The sequence below is a fragment of the Carcharhinus amblyrhynchos genome, chromosome 2 (assembly GCF_965287045.1).
Source record: "Carcharhinus amblyrhynchos chromosome 2, sCarAmb.v2.hapA, whole genome shotgun sequence".
NCBI lineage: Eukaryota > Metazoa > Chordata > Chondrichthyes > Carcharhiniformes > Carcharhinidae > Carcharhinus > Carcharhinus amblyrhynchos.
The window spans coordinates 106,551,630-106,572,561 of NC_137325.1; the positions used below are offsets into that span (position 1 = coordinate 106,551,630).

General features: G+C 43.7%; 1 protein-coding gene across 1 annotated transcript in view; it reads right to left on the minus strand.

The window, feature by feature from the left end:
- Positions 1–20,932, minus strand: part of abcb4 (ATP-binding cassette, sub-family B (MDR/TAP), member 4) — a 105,326-nt gene that overhangs the window by 26,362 nt on the left and 58,032 nt on the right. The window contains exons 8-14 of the mRNA XM_080210614.1: positions 18,645–18,758; positions 17,499–17,609; positions 16,367–16,492; positions 11,826–12,029; positions 7,376–7,546; positions 3,959–4,120; positions 612–779 (exon numbers count right to left, since the gene is read on the minus strand). Of these exons, the coding sequence (XP_080066740.1) occupies positions 612–779; positions 3,959–4,120; positions 7,376–7,546; positions 11,826–12,029; positions 16,367–16,492; positions 17,499–17,609; positions 18,645–18,758 (1,056 nt within the window). The remainder of the gene's footprint in view (positions 1–611; positions 780–3,958; positions 4,121–7,375; positions 7,547–11,825; positions 12,030–16,366; positions 16,493–17,498; positions 17,610–18,644; positions 18,759–20,932) is intronic.

Genomic DNA, 20,932 nt, shown 5'->3' on the forward strand with positions numbered 1-20,932 from the left:
AAGGGCCACTCACTTAAGACAGAGATGAGAAGAACCTTTTTCTCTCAGAGGGTCATGAGCCTCTGGAACACTCTTCCTCAAAAGGCAGTGGAAGCAGAGTCTTTGAATATTTTATGGCTGAGCTTGATGTAGACCAAACATATTCTGAAATTCTTCCAGTTTCCACAATGTTTGCCTATCCCTATGGCTTCTTAATCCAATGCCTCACCATCAGTAGTGTCCATGCCAGGAAACCAGCTGCAGAATGCTAGGGGTGCTATTGCACATGTGCCCTAGTCTCCCAGTATACTCTATACAAGATTGCACAAATATACAAGAATACATAGTATGCAGAGAGAACTGTCAACACCTGAAACCCATACCATATAGTCAGCCTAAATACCACAGTGCTGAATCAACAAAGAGGCATCTTATGCTTATTTCCCTTATGCCTTTGAATTAGTAATTTTTAAACAAGGTTAGAAAAATAATACATTAAAATAACATTTACACACAACATGAGAACTCATACAAAATAACATTTCGTAATGTATTATTGATGCACTATTTCAATCCAAGTTTTAATAAAGTACAAAGTATATATTTCTTGACAAATCTGGAGTGGCCCATACCTGTTGAATGGTATCAGTGTCCTTTTCATTTGTGCCCATTTCTACCTTTTTCATGCTAACTCTTGTTGACTGTCTTCGCAGCGGCTTTGTGGTTCTAACAGTCTCACGTTCAGGTTCATTTTCCTTATCAATCAATTCATCTTCCTCATCGTCTTCATTCTTAAATGTCTGCAAGAAAACAAATGAAGCTATTGCTGGGATTCTGTGGCCTTACCTGAGAGATGGGATGCTGTTGGCCAGTGACATGCTGTTGGCCAGTGGTGACATCTGATCCCACCGCTATGAGTGAGATTTCCTATTGTACCATCATCAATGGGATCAGAGGTGAGAAAAGTGGTGCGAATCCCAAAGGCGCTGCTGTTGGGATTTCTCATGGAATTTTGAGCCTCATTAACAATGTTTCTTTTCCAACATTATTCACACTATACTTCTGGTGGCCTCCCTCTGAATCATTCACCCCGGGTCAACTTAATCTCTGTGATCAGTGGGGAGCTCCATATTAATGCCTCCCCAACACTTGTTCCAGATCCATTAAAGGGGATGGCTGCCAGGAAGCCATAACCACGTTTCTTGGAGGGAGCCCTGACCAAACTCATGGATCATGTGCAGCAGAGATGGGATGTCCCGATCAAAATCAAAACAAAATCAAAGACGTCCTTCCAGCAAGGAGACCACCCCCACCTGGGAGGCTGTGGTAGTCTTAGTAAAGAGGATGGAGCAGCAGTGCCGCAAGATGAATGAACTTCTTTGTGTGGCCAGGGTAAGAGTGGAGACCTCCTCCAGTCTCCTGCTGGCCCCCTTCACACACCCCGTGCACCTCCAAGTTGATCTCTCACCCAGCTGCCTCGTGGGTTGCCAACACCTATCATGAGGTCCTCTTCCCCTTCCAGTTCCCATGTCTCCCTCCCTCCATTACCTGCTAATCTCCTCACACTCCAGCTCCCACTCAAGTCCCACGCATGCCACACCCCATCACCATCTGAACTGGCAGGAATCCTACCCACACTCTCCCCAACTGCCTCATTGCAGGACAAACCCCCACCACAACGGGCATGAGTGGGTGCAGCGTTGAGGAATCAGGCCAGTGCTCAGAACTCTCATGCCCTTTGAGGAGAGAACGCTTGAGTAGGCCAGGGAGGAGGAAGAGCTTTAGCCGATAGTGTTTCCTACGAGGCTCTAGCATCTATCTGTGCTGCTGCTCATTTGCAGGGCTCTGGTCCTAGTCGGATGCAGCAGTATGTTGGTGTCTCCACTACTGCTCCATCTCAATGAGTAGAAAAGCCAACTCACATGGATCCACAATTCTCCAGGACCGTGCAGTGAAAAAAGGAGAACACCAGTGTGAGCTCTGACCCTCATCCCTCAACACCTCCGTCATTTCAGCCAAACACTCCCCAATTAGCTATCCCTCACATCCTCCCCTCTCAGGCTACAGTCACATCACCACCTCTTAACTCCACCAGGATGAAGTGTGAGAACCCTCCAGAGTCTCAGTGACATCTAACCCTGAATTCCACCCGCCCCACACACACATAAAACCTGGCATCACATAGAAGGGCAGGTGAATGGATGCATGAGACCAGCGTCTGCATCCTGACGGGGTACCACAAAGATAGCCCCCATCATGATATTGAACGAAGTGATTGGTGATAGGCATCACCATCATGCCTTGTCTAAGGTTTCACGTCAGTGTAATTTGTGTCATGTGGAAGCTTGTATGAACTTTGCATCTAAATGCTTGGGTGTAGCATTCCAGCTCTTTTGAGTTAAACAACTAAACTAAAACTGAGGGACAAAATAAAAGGAGCAGCCCCTTAAAGGGATATTGCCCTAAACAAAAACAAATCACAAATGAAACTTAAAACATCAAACCAAAATGTGATTGAAGGGGGATTGATAAGTTATCCGAGTCCCTGCAGTGCACAACGAGAATGGACCACCACAATAGTGAGCATGAACACTGCAACTTCCTCTCTAGGGACACCCAGCTGCAAATATCGCTGCAATAGGGGGGCAAGCAGCCAGGTCTTCCTCCTCCCCCACCCATCTCTGCACTGGGGAGCCAAGGATTCCAAAGGGTTAAGGGATTAGCTCCACTGATGTTTAGCTCTGGAGATTTTAATCCACAGGATTGACTAGTCAAGGAAGGGCGAGGTTGTTCTTCTGGAAACTAGCTTCCTCTTATAGCTGATGAGGCACAGTTCATTCTTGAGAGGACTGCAATTAGCATGTCAAGCACATTCGTACAGGCACCCTCATTCTCCCAGGTCACAGGAGCTGCAAAGTCAAACTGCCTTCCGTCAGCCACAGCCATGCACACTAAGAGTTATTCCTAGGAATCGCCTTCCTGAGAAGTGGATTTGAGCTTCCCTGCAGCTAACCTCCTTTGGGATCAAACTGTTGCCTGAGTGGGAGCGGGGAGTTCAAAACACACAGCAGCCACCCTCCCCTACGTTGGAGAGTCTTCAAGCCTCATGCAGCAGGAACTAAGACTCCCACTATGCCCTAAGAGCCAACCCTCACACCCAAAGCACAACATGGGAGCTCAGAGTGGAAACCAGTACTGACCTTCTGCAGTCCTCACATGTGACCCAACCTCAAGCTCACACAAAGGTAGGCACTCACTCTGTGCGGAATGGAAAAGCAGCCAAGCAGGGAGGATATGGGAGGCACTCCAGGCAAGCCAACCACCAGGCCCCTTTGAGGCAGGGGACACCTCAAGTTGAGTGCAAGTGGGGAAGGCGAGGGCTGCAAAGGACCCCTCCCCTCGAGCCCCCCCATCCTGGCCCCTTGTTGCACTTATCTGCAACTGCACCCCCGCATCATCTCCAGTGCTCCCAGACCTTTGAGGGTGACATCCTCCCGAGGGCTCACCTCCAAAATTCCTCCCAGAGGTAGTGACACCAGGTTCAGCCTTTTATGGAGGCGTTGTAAATCACGGTGGCCTGACGCTGCTCTAGCACCCTGTGAATAGTGTCTGATACTGAGATGAAAATGTATTAAAATTGGCTTCTTGACCTTCCTCAGTGAGTTTTGCACTACTCTGCTGCCAAAGAACTTTGAAAATTGCGCCGCTCTATTATGCCAGTGTGAATCACAGTTTTCAACTCTGACAGAATTTTGACAGTACTTCGGAAAACTTGCGCACGGAGAGCAAGGGGTCAAAATACCACCCCACCTCCCCCCCCACCCCCCCAACCCCCGATATTTACATTTTCAGCTTGGCCTTTAAACAAATTATTATAGATATGTTTATGTATTTACCGATACTTAACTTCACAACCTTATCAAGTTTAGTCAATGGTTAAAGTCATTTCTGAGTTAAAAGATTGGCTTCAGAAAGATACCTGCGCAGTGACCAAGGCATAATAAATTCCTTTTGCTGCCATCAGTTCTTCATTGGTTCCTATCTCCGCAATGACACCATCCTGCAATCCCGCAATGATGTCTGCATTTTGGACAGTTGACAGGCGGTGAGCAACAATTATCGTGGTGCGGCCTTTCCGAACCTTTGACAAAATACGAAGAGAATGTTCAAGTTAGGCACATATCCCCATACATGCCGCACCAGTGCCCATGCAGCTTATTTTTAAAGAAAGGAATATACTCAAGGATATTAGCTTCTTGAAAATCTTTACAAGAGCTTACCACAATTAGTAGCAAGCCACATCTGGGTCTGAAGGTGGTAAATTTGAGCCTCATATGAAGTGCTGAGCTGATGATACAGGAAATGTCCTGACAACACTCATAAAATTATAAAATCTTACGGCAGAATAGGAGCAGATCTAGCCCATCCATGTAAATTCTGTTAAATAGCTATCCAAGTTGTCCCACACTCCCATTTTTCCCCATAATTCCTCAGATCTTACCATTTTAAGTATATATTCCTGCCTCAGCCATCACTACTAAAAAGTAAGTAACTAGTCATTCATTTCATTGCTATTTGTGAGATATTGTTGTGTGTGAAATGGCCAGAATCTATGCCTATATAACAATCGCAACTGTATTTTAAAGTAATACTTTTAAAAATTCTTTCAAGGGATGTAAGTGCCACTGGCAAGATTGTGGTGCATAGCTGCAGTCCACGTGGTCTTAGGAAGGGAGTTCAGGGCTTTTGATCCAATGACATTGAAGGAATAACAATAGCTCCAAGACAAGATGATGCTACATACTGCTGTCACTGTGCCTGTGGTGAAGGGAGTGAATGGTTAAAATAGTGGATTGGATGCCAATCAAGCAGGCTGCTTGAATGGTGTCCAGCATCTTGAGTGTTGTGGGAGCTGCACTCATCCAGGCAAGTGGAGAGTATTCCATCACACCCTTGACTGGTTTCCTGTAGATGGTGGACAGGCTTTAGAGAGTCAGGAGGTGGTTTACTCATCACAGAATCCCTAGACTCCACCATCCTCTTCTAGTCACAGTATTAAGATGGATAATTCAGTTACATTTCTGGCCAACAGTATCCCGAGGAAGTTGATGGATATCATGGGTATTCCATGATGGCGATGCTGTTAAACGTCAAGGGAAGCTGGTCAGAGTCTCACTTGCTGGAGATGATTATTGCTTGGCACTTGTGTGGCATGAATGTTATTTGCCACTTATTAGCCCAAGACTAAATATTGTGCAGGTTTTGCTGCATTTAGACATGGACTGCTTCAGTATCTGGGGAGTTGCAAATGGTGCTAAAAATTATAGTCGTCAGTGTACATCCCCACTTCTGACTTTACAATGGAGGGAGGACTGTTGATAAAATGACTTGAGATGGTTAAGATCAATCCTGTAGTGATGACCTGGGGCTGATGCGTTTGGCCACCAACAACTATAATTGACTTGTTGTCAGGTATGACTTCAACTAGTGGAGAATTTCTCCCCACTACCACCTCGGCCACCATCTCCAATTCCCACTGACTTTAAATTTTGGGGAGGTTTCTTGATTCCATATTAGATCTCATGAATTGATGTCAATACCAGTCACTTTCACCTCACCTCTCGAATTCAGCTTTTTCATCCAAGTTTGGACGAAGACTATAATGCGACCTGAAGCTGATTATCTCTGGAGGAACTCAAACTGAGTGTCAATGAGCAGGCTATATTGCTGAATAAGTGCTGTTTGATAGCACTATGAGCAATGCCTTTCATGAGCGTAATTTTCTCTTTTTTATACAGAGGGCTGGCTGAGGCGAGAAAACAAGTGTGCAGCTCGCCAGCTTCAAAGCCGATTTTTCTCACCACATTGTGCAGCACTCTGTGCTAAATAAAAATGGTGACTCATGCTGGCAGTATAAAGCAGAGGATGCCTGATCTCTGATTACTATGTCAAACTGTTACTTGACTAATCCGTGGGACAGCTAAACCCAGCGCAGCGTCCATGACAGACAAAGGTTGGACAGCTACCCAGCACATTCTCAGGGGCAATTGGGGATCAGTAACAAATGCTGATCTTGCCAATGACACTTACATCCCATGAAAGAATTTTAAAAAAGTATTATTTTGAAGTACACTTACTATTGTTATCACCTGAGTCTGAAGACAGCCATGTGCAATTAGTTTCCATTTTATTTACAGCATGATTAATTTATCTCCTAATTTTGGCACAAGTCCCTCTTTTGCTAAAAACAACTTTGTATGGTCAACCAGAGAGGTTGTCAATGTCTAAATCGATGTTGGATGGTCATCTGATTTTATTTCTTTTGACATTTCTGTAGTAGTTGGTACAATTGAGTTGCTTGCTAGATCATTTCAGAGAGTAGTTAATAGTCAACCACATTGCTGTGGGTCTAGAGTCACATCTGGGCCAGACTGGTTAAGCTTGACAGATTTCCTTCCTTAAAACACATTAATAAAGCACAGATCTGGTGGCCTCACCATTACTGAGACCAGGTTTTAATTCTAGATTCATTAATTCATTCAATATAAATCCCACAAACTACATGTTGGGATTTGTGCTCATACACACTGTGACGACAGTGCTTTGAGATATTTATGAAAGTCATGGTACCGTCTTCTAATAATTTCCTTCTATATTTATATGACTGGAGGGTCTTAATGACATTACTGTTACTAGAAAGGCGGTGCTCGACAGACTGGAGGGGCTGATTGTGGACAAGTCCCCAGGACCGGATGGAATGCATCCGAGGGTTCTGAAAGAAATGGCGGAGGTGATAGTGGATGCCTTGGTGGTTATTTTCCAGACGTCGCTGGATGGCCTACTCCTGCTCCTATTTCTTATGTTCTTATGTTCTTATTATGCAAAGAAAATGCAAAGTTCTCAGAAACATTCCGACTTATTAAATATGAATCTTTCCATAATTCATTTGAGATGCCACTTCCTGAACCAGGTCAATAATGTTGGCAAGCAAAATCTCCCCTTACTAAAGCCTTTTTGGCTTCTATTTAAGGTTGTTTCGGACAGGAGGTCTGAAAAATTGCACCTTAAAATCTATTTCTATATTTTGTTTTGCATTGAGTAAAATTATTTGGTTCTGGCATGCTGAGCCAATAGTTGGATAATTGGCTTCACTTGCCAAATCCTGAAAAATCTCAGATGGTGGCACCAGGGAACATATTCTTTTGTTGTCTTCAATCAAAATGTGAATCCCTATCTAATATTTTGCTACAAATAATGAATTGAACAAGTTCCAGCCTTAATTTATTCCTGAACTATTGCCCGAAGAATGTTTTGTCGCCAAATCTAAAGTTGGGCAATACTTTTCAATATCTCTAAATTAGCACAGATGGTTGCACTCAATAAAAACAATCATTACCTTATCAAGAGCAGCCTGAACAGTAGCTTCACTCTCAGCGTCTAATGCAGATGTAGCTTCATCCAATAGCAGAATCTTGGGATTGCGTACCAGAGCACGTGCAATGGCAATTCTTTGTTTCTGACCTCCACTCAGTTGTGTGCCTCTTTCCCCAACTAATGTTTCAAATTTCTACAGAAAAAAACTCAGTAATGTTACGGGAAATAAAATGCTATTGTTTAATTAAAAGGGATTATCATCAATATTCGTGCACTTGGAGTAAAAGGCACTGCTCGTTATATACTTACACAGACTGTCAACCTTACACCAGTGAACCTTCATACCCTAGAGCCCATACCAATTGGATGTTATCTGCCAGCCGTGTACTCCCCAAGGACCTGAATTAGCCAAACAATCCAGCAATGCAAAGCCGTGGCTGTTTGTTGGAAGAACAGACATCTAAGAATAGGGATAGGGAGATCAGACAGATAAATACATGGCTTGAGAGCTGGTGCAGGGGGTGAGGATTTAGATTTGTGGATCATTGGGATCTCTTTTGGGGAAGGGGTGACCTGTTCAAGAGGGATAGGTTACATCTGAACTGGAGAGGGACTAATATCCTGGTGGGGAGATTTGCCAGAGCCGCTCAGGAGGGTTTAAACTAGTTTGGCAGGGGGATGTGACCTAAAGCAGTAGGGAGATAGTAGAAAGGGTTCTCGGCAGCACAGAAGTTAAAGAGAGCAAATTAGATAGTAAAGGCACTGTTGGTAATCCTCGTACTAGACAGGTCAGGCTAAAGCAGAGCAGAGCAAGGGAAGTCCAGATTAAACGGCATATATTTCAATGCAAAAGGCCTGACGGGCAAGGCAGATGAACTCACTGCATGGATGGGTACATGGGACTGGGATATTACAGCTATTACTGAAACGTGGTTAAGAGAGCAACAGAACTGTCAGCTCAATGTTCCAGAATACAGATGCAATAGGAAAGATAGAACAGGAGGTAAGAGAAGAGGGGGAGTTGCACTTTTGATCAGGGAAAACATCACAACAGTACTGGAGAGGATATCCGAGGGTTCGTTCACTGAGTCTATATGGGTAGAACTGAGAAATAAGAAATGAGAAATCACTTTGATGGGGTTGTACTATAGGCCCCCAAATAATCAGCGGAAAATTGAGGAGCAAATATGTAAGGAGATTACAGATAGCTCTGAGAAAAATAGGGTGATAATAGTAGGGGATTTTAACTTTCCCAAAATTGACTGGGACAGCCATAGCATTAGAGGCTTGAATGGAGAGAAATTTGTTCATTGTATTCAGGAGAAATTTTTCATTCAGTATGTGGATGGTCCGACTAGAGAGGGGGCAAAACTTGACCTCCTCTTGGGAAATAAGGAAGGGCAGGTGACAGAAGAGTTAGTGAGGGATCACTTTGGGGCCATAATTTCATTAGTTTTAACACAGCAACGGAGAATGATAGGTCTGGCCAAAAGTTAAATTTCTAAATTGCAAGGCCAATTTTAATGGTATCAGGCAGGATCTTTCAAAAATTAATTGGGGAAGTCTGTTGGCAGGCAAAGGGACATCTGGTAACTGGGAGACTTTCAAAAGCGTGTTAACCAAGGTTAAGGGTAAGAACATTCCTCTTAGAGTGAAGGGCAAACCTGGTAGGTGTAGGGAACCCTGAATGAATTGGAATATTGAGGTCCTGGTCAAGAAGAAGAAGGAGGCACATGACATTCATAGGTAGCTGGGATCAAGTGAATCCCTTGAAGTGTACAGGGGGTGTAGGAGTAGAGTTAAGAGAGAAATAGGAGGGCAAAAAGGGGACACTAGATTGCTTTGGCAGATAAGACAAAGGAGAATCCAAAGAGATTCTACAAATACATAAAGGGCAAAGGAATAACTAGGGAGAGTAGGCTCTCTTAAGGATCAGCAAGGTCTATGTGTGGATCCACAAGAGATGGGTGAGATCCTAAATGAATATTTCTCATCAGTATTTACTATTGAAAAAGGCATGGATGTTAGGGAACTTGGGGAAATAAATAGTGATGTCTTGAGGATGTACACATAACAGAGAAGGAAATGCTGGAAGTTGTAAAGCACATCAAGGTAGATAAATCCCCGGGATCTGATGAAGTGTATCCCAGGACGCTATGGGAAGCTAGGGAGGAAATCGTTGGTCCCTTAGCAGAGATATTTGAATCATCCATAGTCACAGATGTGGTGCGTGAAGATTGGAGGGTGGCAAATGTTGTGCCTTTGTTTAAAAAGGGCTGCAGGGAAAAGCCTGGGAACTACAGGCAGGTGAGCCTCACGTTTACAGTGGGTAAATTGTTAGAAGGTATTTTGAGAGACAGGATCTACGGGCATTTAGAGAGGCAAGGACTGATCAGAAACAGTCAGCACGGCTTTGTGAGTGGAAAATCATGTCTCAGAAATTTGATTGAGTTTTTTGAAGGGAGATGAGGGCAATGTAGTTGATGTTGTCTACATGGACTTTAGCAAGGCCTTTGACAAGGTACCGCATTGTAGGTTGTTGCTTAAGATTAAATCTCATGGGATCCAGGGTGAGGTAGCCAAACGGATACAAAACTGGCTTGATGAAGAAGACAGAGGGTGGTTGTCGAGGGTTGTTTTTCAAACTGGAGACCTGTGACCAGTGGTGTGCCTCAGGGATTGGTATTGGGTCCACTGTTATTTGACATTTATATTAATAATTTGGATGAGATCATTAATATATAAGTTTGCAGATGACACCAAGATTGATGGCATAGTGGACAGTGAAGAAGGTTATTTTGGATTGCAATGAGATCTTGATCAATTTGACCAGTCGGCTGATGAATGGCAGATGGAGTTTAATTTAGATAAATGCGGGTGATGCATTTTAGTGGATCAAACCAGGGCAAGGCTTACTCAGTTAATGATAGGGCTTTGCGGAAAGTTATAGAACAAAGAGATCTAAGGGTACAGGTTCATAGCTCATTGAAAGTGGAGTCACAGGTGGACAGAATGGTGAAGAAGTCATTTGGCATGCTTGGGTTCATCGGTCAGAACATTGAATACAGGATTGAGACATCTTGTACAAGACATTGGTAAGGCCACACTTGAAGACTGTGTACAGTTCTGGTCACCCTATTATAGAAAGGATATTATTAAGCTAGAAAGAGTGCAGAAAAGGTTTACTTGGAAGCTACGAGGACTTGATGGTTTGAGTTATAAGGGGAGGCTGAATAGACTGGGACTCTTTTCTCTGGAGCATAGAAGGCTCAGGGGTGTTCTTATCGAGGTCTATAAAATAATGAGGAGCATAGATCAGCTAGATAGTCAATATCTTTTCCCAAAGGTAGAGGAATTTAAAACTAAAGGGCATAGGTTTAAAGTGGAAGGGAAGAGATACAAAAGGGTCCAGAGGGGCAATTTTTTCACACAGAGGGTGGGAAGTGTCTGGAGTAAGCCGCCAGAGATAGTAGTAGAGGTGGGTACAATTTTGTCTTTTACAAAGTGTTTAGACAGCTACATGAGTAAGATGTCTACCGAGGCATAAGGGCCATGCGTGGCAACTGGGACTAGCTTAGTTGTTAAAAAAAAGGGCAGCATGGACAAGTTGGGCCGAAGGGCCTGTTTCCATACTATAAACCTCTATGACTCTATGAAGTGCCAAACCATTAATCTGGGTATTACTGGTTGGTTAGTTGAAAAGTAACTCCAGAAAGCTATACCACGTGGATTAGCACAGAAAAGGATATGATACTGTTCTATTCCTAATACAATAAATAAAAGTCAAACAGTCTCTTAAGGAAATGGAGCCAAGCTTATCAAAGCAGTAATCAAGCTTGAAGAATCTAGTAATCCATTAAATAAATCCATTAGTTCAATAGCAACGAAGGTCAGTGCTTACTGTGCGGAGTACTGTGTGCAGTTTTGGTCGCCGCACTTACGCAAGGATATTTTGGGCTTGGAGGGAGTGCAGAGGAGGTTTACTAGGCTGATTCCGGAGTTGAGGGGGTTGAACTATGAGGAGAGGCTGAATAAACTAGGTTTGTACTCGTTAGAGTTTAGAAGAATGAGGGGAGATCTCATTGAGACATATAAGATGATGAATGGGATGGATAGGATAGAGGTGGAGAGGCTCTTCCCGCTCAGAAAGGACAGTAGGACTGGAGGGCACAGCCTCAAGATAAAGGGGGGGCAGTTTAGAACGGAGTTGAGGAGGAACTTCTTCACTCAAAGGGTGGTGAATCTCTGGAATTCTCTGCCCGTTGAAGTGGTGGAGGCTGCCTCGCTAAATATATTTAAGACGCGGGTTGATAGGTTTTTGATAGGCAAGGGGATTAAGGGTTATGGGGAGAGGGCAGGAATGTGGAACTGAGCCACGACAGATCAGCCATGATCTTATTGAATGGCGGGGCAGGCTCGAAGGGCTAGATGGCCTACTCCTGCTCCTATTTCTTATGTTCTTATGTTCTTACGTTTGGCAATTTCATAATGAAATCATAGGCATTAGCTTCCTTGGTAGCTTCTTCAATCTCAGTCTCAGTGACATCTTCACGACCATAACGAATGTTTTCAGCTATTGTGGTGGCAAAAAGGACGGGCTCCTGGCTCACGACCCCAATCATTTCCCTGAGACTCCTAACATTCAAAGTTCGGATATCCTGTCCATCAAGCAGAATCTGTTGAAACATTTATACATTCAAGTCAATAAAAATGCTATCACAAATGTTAATGTACTGTGATGTGAAAACTATTGCCGTGTAAAACTGTGGGAAGTTTACAGGCAAGCAAAAGTGTCAGTAATGATACACAACATTTCAGGTCAATCGAAAATGTGAAGAGGTAGGGATATAAAATAATCAGGATCACTAGTTGTGCATAACAAGACCACATACAATGAATGCCCTTACAAGCCTCAAACAAATCTGGCTTAGGCCAGAATGTGAGTTTGTGTTGGTTCAGTTACTTTCCGCAGAACTGTTACGTCCAATGCTCATTACGCAGCTATGACCTATACCCTACAATGCTGAAAATCTTAACCCCCTCCAAAGAGCAGCTGGGAAGGCAGTTAAAATGAGGACTTACCCCAACTCAGCTCCCATACATACAACCAATTCCAATTCTAACTTGACAGCAAACAGCAAAATAACTAAGACCAGGGCGGCATGGTAGCAAGGGTGGTACAGTGGTTAGCACTGATGCCTCACAACGCCAGGGACTAGGGTTCATTTCCGATCTCCAGTCACTCTCTGTGTGGAGTTTGCACATTCTCCCCATGTCTGCGTTGGTTTCCTTCGGGTGCTCCAGTTTCCTTCCACATTCCAAAGATGTGCGGGTTAGGATGATTGGCCATGGTAAATAAAACATAGAACATTACAGCGCAGTACAGGCCCTTTGGCCCTCGATGTTGCGCCGACCAGTGGAACCAAGCTAATGACCCTCTAACCTAAACTATTCCAATATTACCCATATGCCTATCCAATGACCATTTGAATGCCCTTAAAGTTGACGGGTCCACTACTGCTGCAGGCAGGGCATTCCACGCCCTTACTACCCTCTGAGTAAAGAAACTACCTCTGACATCCGTCCTATATTTATCACCCCTCAATTTGAAGCTATGTCCCCTTGTGTTAGCCATCACCATCTGAGGAAAAAGGCTCTCACTGTCCACCCTATCTAATCTTCTGATCATCTTGTGTGCCTCAATTAAGTCACCTCTTAACCTTCTTCTCTCTAACGAAAACAACCTCAAGTCCCTTAGCCTTTCCTCATAAGACCTTCCCACCATACCAGGCAACATCCTGGTAAATCTCCTCTGCACCCTTTCCAATGCTTCCACATCTTTCTTATAATGCGGCAACCAGAATTGTACGCAATACTCCAAGTGCGGCCGCACCAGAGTTTTGTACAGTTGCAACATGATCTCACAGCTCCGAAGCTCAATCCCTCTACCAATAAAAGCTAACACACCATACGCCTTCTTAACAACCTTATCAACCTGGGTGCCAACTTTCAGGGAGCTATGTACATGTACACCAAGATCTCTCTGCTCATCCACACTACCAAGAGTCTTTCCATTAGCCCAATACTCTGTAATCCTGTTATGCCTTCCAAAGTGAATCACCTCACACTCTTCCGCATTAAACTCCATTTGCCACCTCTTAGCCCTGTTCTGCAGCTTATCTATGTCCCTCTACAAACTGTAACATCCATCCGCACTGTCTACAACTCCTCTGACTTTAGTGTCATCCGCAAATTTACTAACCCATTCTTCTACACCCTCACCTCAGTCATTTATAAAAATGACAAACAGCAGTGGCCCCAAAACAGATCCCTGTGGTACACCACTAGTAACTGAACTCCAGGTTGAATATTTCCCATCAACCACCACCCTCTGTCTTCTATCAGCTAGCCAATTCCTGATCCAAACCATTAAATCACCCTCAATCCCATGCATCCGTATTTTCAGCAGTCAAGTGCCTAGTGTCAGGGGATTAGCAGGGTAAATATGTAGGGTTACGTGAATAGGGCCTGGGTGGTTGGTGCAGACTCAATGGGCCGAATGGCCTCCTTCTACACAGTAGGGATACTATGACTTTTAAAAATCAATTCATGTTAAATATTTATTTTTATCTTCATTGCTCCCACGCACATGGTGTCTGTATCATAACTGTCTCCTCATAACTGCAGTTTCCATCTTTTGGCATTATTCTGATGAATCTACACTATTTACTCTGAGACTTTGTTGCCCTTTCCACAATGGAGCATCCAAAATTTCACACAATATTCTAACCAATGCAAAGGGATGCTTATCATTGTTTCTTTACTCCTACCCTCTCAGATGCTATTTATAAAACTCAAGAGGCTGTCAGACTTTTTGTTTTAATTTACAGTTCCAGAAACGTCCAGATTCATTCAACAATTTTAAAAATGATATTGTTATATTTTAGGGGGAGGCATGAACATAGTGGTTTTGTTGCTGGATTAGTAACCCAGAGATCCAGAGTAATGCTCTGGGACCGAGGTTTGAATCCCACCACAGCAAATTTGAACTCACTAAGAAACTGGAATTGTAAGTCTATTGATGATCATGAAACCATTGTTGATTGTGGTAAAAACCCATCTGTTTCACTAATGTCCTTTAGGGAAGGAGATCTGTGCTTTTACCTGGTCTGACTTACATGTGACTCCAGAGCCACAAGCAATGTGGTTGACTCTTAAATGCCCTCAGGTATGGTCGATAAATGCTGGTCCAGCCAGCAACACCCACATCCCATGAAAAGTTAATAATTTATATTAAATAAAAACCTGAGCTTTCTCATTGCCTTGGATTTGTTCTCTGACTGCAGAATCTGAGTGGCTTCTGCTTCAATTTGTGGCAGGTAATTCCACAACCTAAGCATTCTCTTTGTAAAGAAGCTTTATATAAAATCCTTTTTTTTTCTGGTTATTCTAAGTATGCGGATGGAATTTTCCCCTCCCGCCTGCTGTGGGAATCGTGTTATGATGTGGGTATGCCGGCGTTGGACTGGCGTAAACACAGTAAAAAGTCTGACAACACCAGGTTTTAGTCCAACCTATTTATTTGATAATATACTCACAAGCTTTCGAGGGACACCCTCTTCGTCAGGCGAAGAGGGTGTCCCTCGAAAGCTTGTGAGTATATTATCAAATAAATAGGTTGGACTAAAACCTGGTGTTGTCAGACTTTTTACGGAATCGTGTTAGGCAGGACAGCACCATACAAAGGTCCATTGACTTTGGGTGGGATTTTCCATTCTTGGGGTAAGCATGAATTCCCAATGTCCTTCTATTAATCTCTCACTGACAGTGGAAACAGTTAATCATTGTACAATCTATCACAATTCTTAAATATCTCCATGCAGTCATTGAATAATCTGTCAGCTTCAGTGAAAGAAAGCACCAACTATATGCACTTTTTCCATCGCTTTCTGTTCTTCCAATAATGATGTCCCAATTTTACATGCAATACTTTTAACGGATGGAAACAGAGTTTTTGCTTAAGTTGAACATTATTTCCTTTTTGATTTTATAATCTCCAGATACAAAACAAATTATAATGTTTTTCTACTTGAACTGCTTCATTTAATACTTGTTTTTTTTATATAGAGGGTACTACTTCTAGAAAGATTTTTTTTCATGGACATGGGCATTGCTGACTAGTCCTAATTATCCTTGAGTAGGTATTGGTGAGCCATCGTCTTGAACCACACAGTCTATGTGGCGTAGGGAGAGAGTTCCAGGAGTTTGACCTGACAACAGTGAAGAAATGATGATGTAGTTCCAGTTGAGGACAGTGAGCAATTTGGAGGGGTTCTTGTAAGTACTAGTGTTCCCAGTATCAGCTGCCCATGTCTATTTAGATAGTAGAGGTTACGGATTTGGAAGGTGCTGTCGAAGGAATCTTGGGGAGTCGCTGCAATGCATTCTGTAGATGGTACACACTGCTGCCACTGTGCACTGGTGATGGAGGAAGAACTGTATACTCAGGCTCTGCCTTATTTAAAATGTTACCATTTTAAGGTGTACTTCTTTTCCCAATTGACATTTCACATTTTCTACTTAAAGCTGTGACAGCTTATCCTGCCGACGTACTTTGATGTATTATCTCAGTATTCCTTGATTAGCTTCCTTGTTCATTTGCTTCAAATCACCCCCAAGTACTTCACCTTGTGGATGTACAGGGACTGTACACTATCTTCTGCATGCAGGAGTCTATTTGTACAATTGCTGTTCTTACCTCAAACACCAAGCAAAAAAAAAATGTTGGCCTATGACTTGCCCTGACCATGGCAGTTCAAACTGCCATGTCCTTGTTCTCCTCTGGGCAGGGAGGAAGTTACCCACCATGCTTCCCTGTTGGAAACTCACTGCATGTTAAATCTATTTGCTAAGAATATCCTGACTTTAGAGCCCCTTGACTTTACAACTGAAACTCATTTGGAGCTTTGCTACTTTAGTTTCACAATGTGACATGTGTTGTCAAATTCTTTACCATCCCATCTTCAGGGTCATAGAATCTCTGTAGGAGCTGGATTGTAGTGCTTTTTCCACAGCCACTGCTGCCGACGAGAGCAATTGTTTGCCCACTCTTCATCCTCAGTTGCAGTCCTTTTAATACCTAGCACATCACAACGGAGAAAGATTTAAAAGATATTTTATTTCTGTTCTGAAAATTAAGGCACAGTGGACAGGATTGTGCAAATCTTTCAGTTGAGACTAAGAGATCGCAAACTTAAATTTGAGCAGGGTACTAATTTAATTCAACCAGAAATAAAACAAAAAAAAAATTGGAGATTCTCAGTAGGTCAGGCAGAATCTGTAAAGAGAGAATCAGGGTAACTGGGTTGAATTTTCCTGAGATGTTAGAAATCCCGCAGTTAGATTGAAAGCGGGACAAAGGGGTGGACTTTGGCTCAGAGTGATAATTAAGTGGCCTCAACTCAATTAAGGAAGATTGACTGCCCCCAGAAACTGTTGGTCAGCAGTGCCACCACAAGCAGTGGCCATTGCTGAGGCTACAGCTCACGCAGAAGCCATCCCAAAGATTCAGAGGGATGAGTGTTGTTAGGGGACCTAACAACTGAAGGGATGTCCTGGAGGGTTGGGAGTGGGAACTGCCATTTACTCTGGGAAGCACCTCCATGATTGCTGATACAGGATTCCATCCCCCTCCCCCCACAATCTCCCTATACTACACCTCCCATCCACCACACTAGAGCCCGCTGGTCTCCCCAGGCACTGGGGTCTTTCCTGACCTGCAGATGCAGGTAGTGGCCCTTAAGGACCTCAATCCTGACAGGCATCAGAACCATCAATCTGCTGGAAAAATGGCATGGCAATGGGAAGATGTTGGGATGCCCACCCCTCAAAATCCAGACACCGTGTTTGTGCCATTTTGCAAACCCTCCCAACTTCCAGCCCATCCCCAATGAGCCCATTTCAGGTTGGAGACTTTGCAAAATTTTCGAATTGGAAGTGTTTTTCAGTTTTTTATTGTTGTGACAGTATTTAATGTAAACTCAAGTCTCTTTTTGATAGATTAATTTGAGTAAGGACTCTTAATCTTAATACATCAAAAACACGATACAACAATCTCGGATTTGAAGAGATAGAATGAGTCCTACCTTAACATCTGGCCGTGAAGGATATGTGAAGTGCACGTTTATAAATTCCACATCCCCTTTAATCTGATTAGGTTTATGTCCACTTTCAGAATAACTATCAATCAATGGTTCCTGCATTATAATAAAGAAAAATAATCATAAATTAAACAAGATCATAGAATTATCCCCTGTTTATAATTATAAAATTGCTTGCAGTAGTTGGGCATGTAGAAATATAGAAAAACGTCCTGAGACATTTCACAGAGGCATAAAGAACACCCTACACTAAAGCAAGGAAGTGGAGATTAGGAAGGGAAACCCAAAGGAAGTGATTCACCAAGGGCAAGGGGATTAGGGCATGAAACTAGCCATAGTACGGTTGTTATTCGTGGGTCAAAGAGAGGGTGGAGACGCATCAAGAGTTTAGTTAGCTAGCTAAGGATTAAAGCCTTAGAATTGAACAAAAAGTGAAAGTTAGCAATTTCAGATAAGACAAATTGTAGCAAGTAACTGCATTTAAAATACAAATGGCTCTATTTTGTGGGCACTAATTAAGGATGGCATCCTACCCTCAAGGAGTTGCTGGTACGGTCAGTGGGCTTGCAGCTCAGCAGCCTCGGCAATGCCACCTCAGAGGTGAAGCTGTAAGGAGAGGACGCCTCAATGATCTGGCATCCTTAGAACACTAGAGCAAGGCAAGCAGGCCCTGGCAGTCGAAGGCAGGGTGGGGGAGTGCCCCTGAATATTGGTAGTGAATTTGAATGAGAGGCAGCCGTTGCTGTCAGGAGGAACCATCACCCTGCCATAGGCCTGCAGTCCACAGAGTCCCCAAAAGAAGGACCCCTCCCTGTGGAGCCTGTTTCCACACCACTATGTTTCACTGGCAGTTTCCCTATGCAACGAGGAGAATCCCTGCTAAGGCAGGAATTTACCCTCAGTCAGCCATTGAAGTGGCTCAATTAGTCTCTCAGCAGCCATTCTGAATTCCTGCTCACTCAAAACATACTGCGCAGGTAAATTTGACTGCGTGTTTTTACTAGCTTCTTTCATTCCTTGCTCCATTCATTGGTCAAAGGAAAAGATGGCATTTTCCTCAGGCCCTCATTCCAGTTATGACTCATAAAGGTACAAAGATTTATATGTGCTGCGGTGGAATGATAAGGTTACCTGATCCAGGATTTTGAAGACCATATATGCTGCTCCTCTTGCAGTGGCGAATGCTTCAATGTTTGGTGAACACTGGCCAATGGCAAATGCGCCAATCAGAATTGAGAAAAACACCTGAAGATTTTTAAGAAGTATGGAAATTAAAAAAGGCCGCTCTTTGCAAAACAATACTAGTGATGCTACTTGTTTGTTCCTGTTCTGAACTTCATTACATAACCATCGTTCCATTAAAAGGCTTAGGATTCAACTTAGTCTAGGTTCATTTTGGGATGAGCAGCATACCCATGGAAGCAGAAGCCAGAACCCAGCCTGAATTGGGGTGGTCAGTTGGCACAGTGGTTAGCTCTGCTGCCTCACAGCGCCAGGGACCTAGGTTCAATTCAGGCCTTGGGTGACTGTGTGGAATTTGCACATTCTCCCCGTGTCTGCTTGGGTTTCCTCTGGGTGCTCCAGTTTCCACCCACAGTCCAAAGATGCGTCGGTTAGGAGGATTAGTGGGCTAAATGGGCCGGGGGTGGGGGGTGCGGTGTAGGTAGGCCTGGGGAAGATGCTCTTCAGAGGATCGGTGCCAAATTGCCTCCTTCTGCACTGTGCGGATTCTATTCTTCCTACATCTATGGGAGTGGCCTTGTAAGCCCTAGCTGTGAGTGAAAGAAGACTTCACTGAGCCTTTCTTGGGTTCTATGTTCTTACTTATGGTCAATGCACACTCCAAATAGTTGGAGTACATTGCATTGGTGCTACCACTTCCCATGCTACTCTTGAGAAACTACAACAAAACTTCTACACATACAGGAAACCTGAAGTCTTTGATCTCTGACAATGGCACTGTCTTTACTGACACCAAGTTTCAGACCTTCATGGTTTCTAATGGAATCAATTACATTAGGACAGCACCCCATCACCCATCATTGAATGGGTTGGCTGAATAAGCGGTGCAGGCTTCTAAGCTTCACGTGAAGATGCATCTTTCAGCATCCATAGAGACCAAATTGACACAATTTTTATTCAACTACAGGTCTGCCTCTCACACAATAGGAATCGCTCCAGCAGTATTGTGAATAGGGTGCAGGTTTGGACAAGATTGAGCTTATTGTTCCTAAACCTGGCAGGGAGGGTGGTGTCCCTACAAGAGAACCAGAAGAAAAACTATGGTTCTGTACAAACAGCAACCCAGTTCACGTGAGGAATTTTGGGGATGACCTCAGTTGGGTCGCCAGGATCATAACAGGGAAAACAGGGCCCTTATCTTACATGGTCCAAGCGCAGGGCAAAATTGTCAGGAAACACCTGGACCATCTCAGGAGGAGGAAGCCTGTGCCACTGCAAGCCACATCGCCAGCCGTGAAGACAAACACTGCCAGCGTCGATCCATGTCCTGGAGTTGACACCATACTTGCCCGCTCGGGTGATGAGGACATGGATGCTGAGAAAGAAGTGGAAGAGTTGACACTCCCATTGAAGCGACACCTCAAGAAGGACCAGTGTCAGTGGCTCTACAGCAGTCCTTTCAGAAGTGAAGGACTCCCATCCTCTTCACATCCCCAATCCAGTTCTGTCTCTCATTAACACAGGCTAATCGTTAAACAGTGGAAAAGGTCCCCCAGTGGCGTGATGCGGGAGAAGAAATGGACTTGGAGGGGTGGGGGAAGGGATGTTATGAAGGCCATGGGGGATTGGCAATAGTTTTCACCATGCACCTCATAGAATACGAGTTCTCTGTTTCCCTATTCGGTGAGGGAAGCTTGGCCATTAGTGAAGGAGGAGCAGAGGGTTTAAAACCAGCCAGCTCCACTCAGGCCAGCATCAAAAGCCCGGGGGCAGACCTGCATTCTGTAGCCACTGAATAGTGTTCAGGGCACACTAAATAAAGTGTGATTGGTGATGGAAGACTGGCTTCAGTAAGATTATTACAAAGCCCTTGTGAGGGTAAAAAACATCTTGTGTTTTATTTTTAGCTGGGTATATTGCAATTTGAGACAGATCACTGGAGAGTGAACATCTGTTTGCTGGAGCTGAGAGAGAGAGAGCTAAGATTTTACCTGTTAAAAACCTGTTTAAAATAAGTTTAAAGCACTTTACTCTTTGTAGAACTGTTTAAAGCATTTATTTATTGTATTTACTGCTTTAAGAATTCTGAGGGTGTGGTGAAAAGGCATTTGTGGACCAGCCTGCTTTAATTATCAAGGGGCCACACGGTGAAGCCTTCCATTGTTTGCTGGAGCTGAGAGAGAGAGAGCTAAGATTTTACCTGTTAAAAACCTGTTTAAAATAAGTTTAAAGCACTT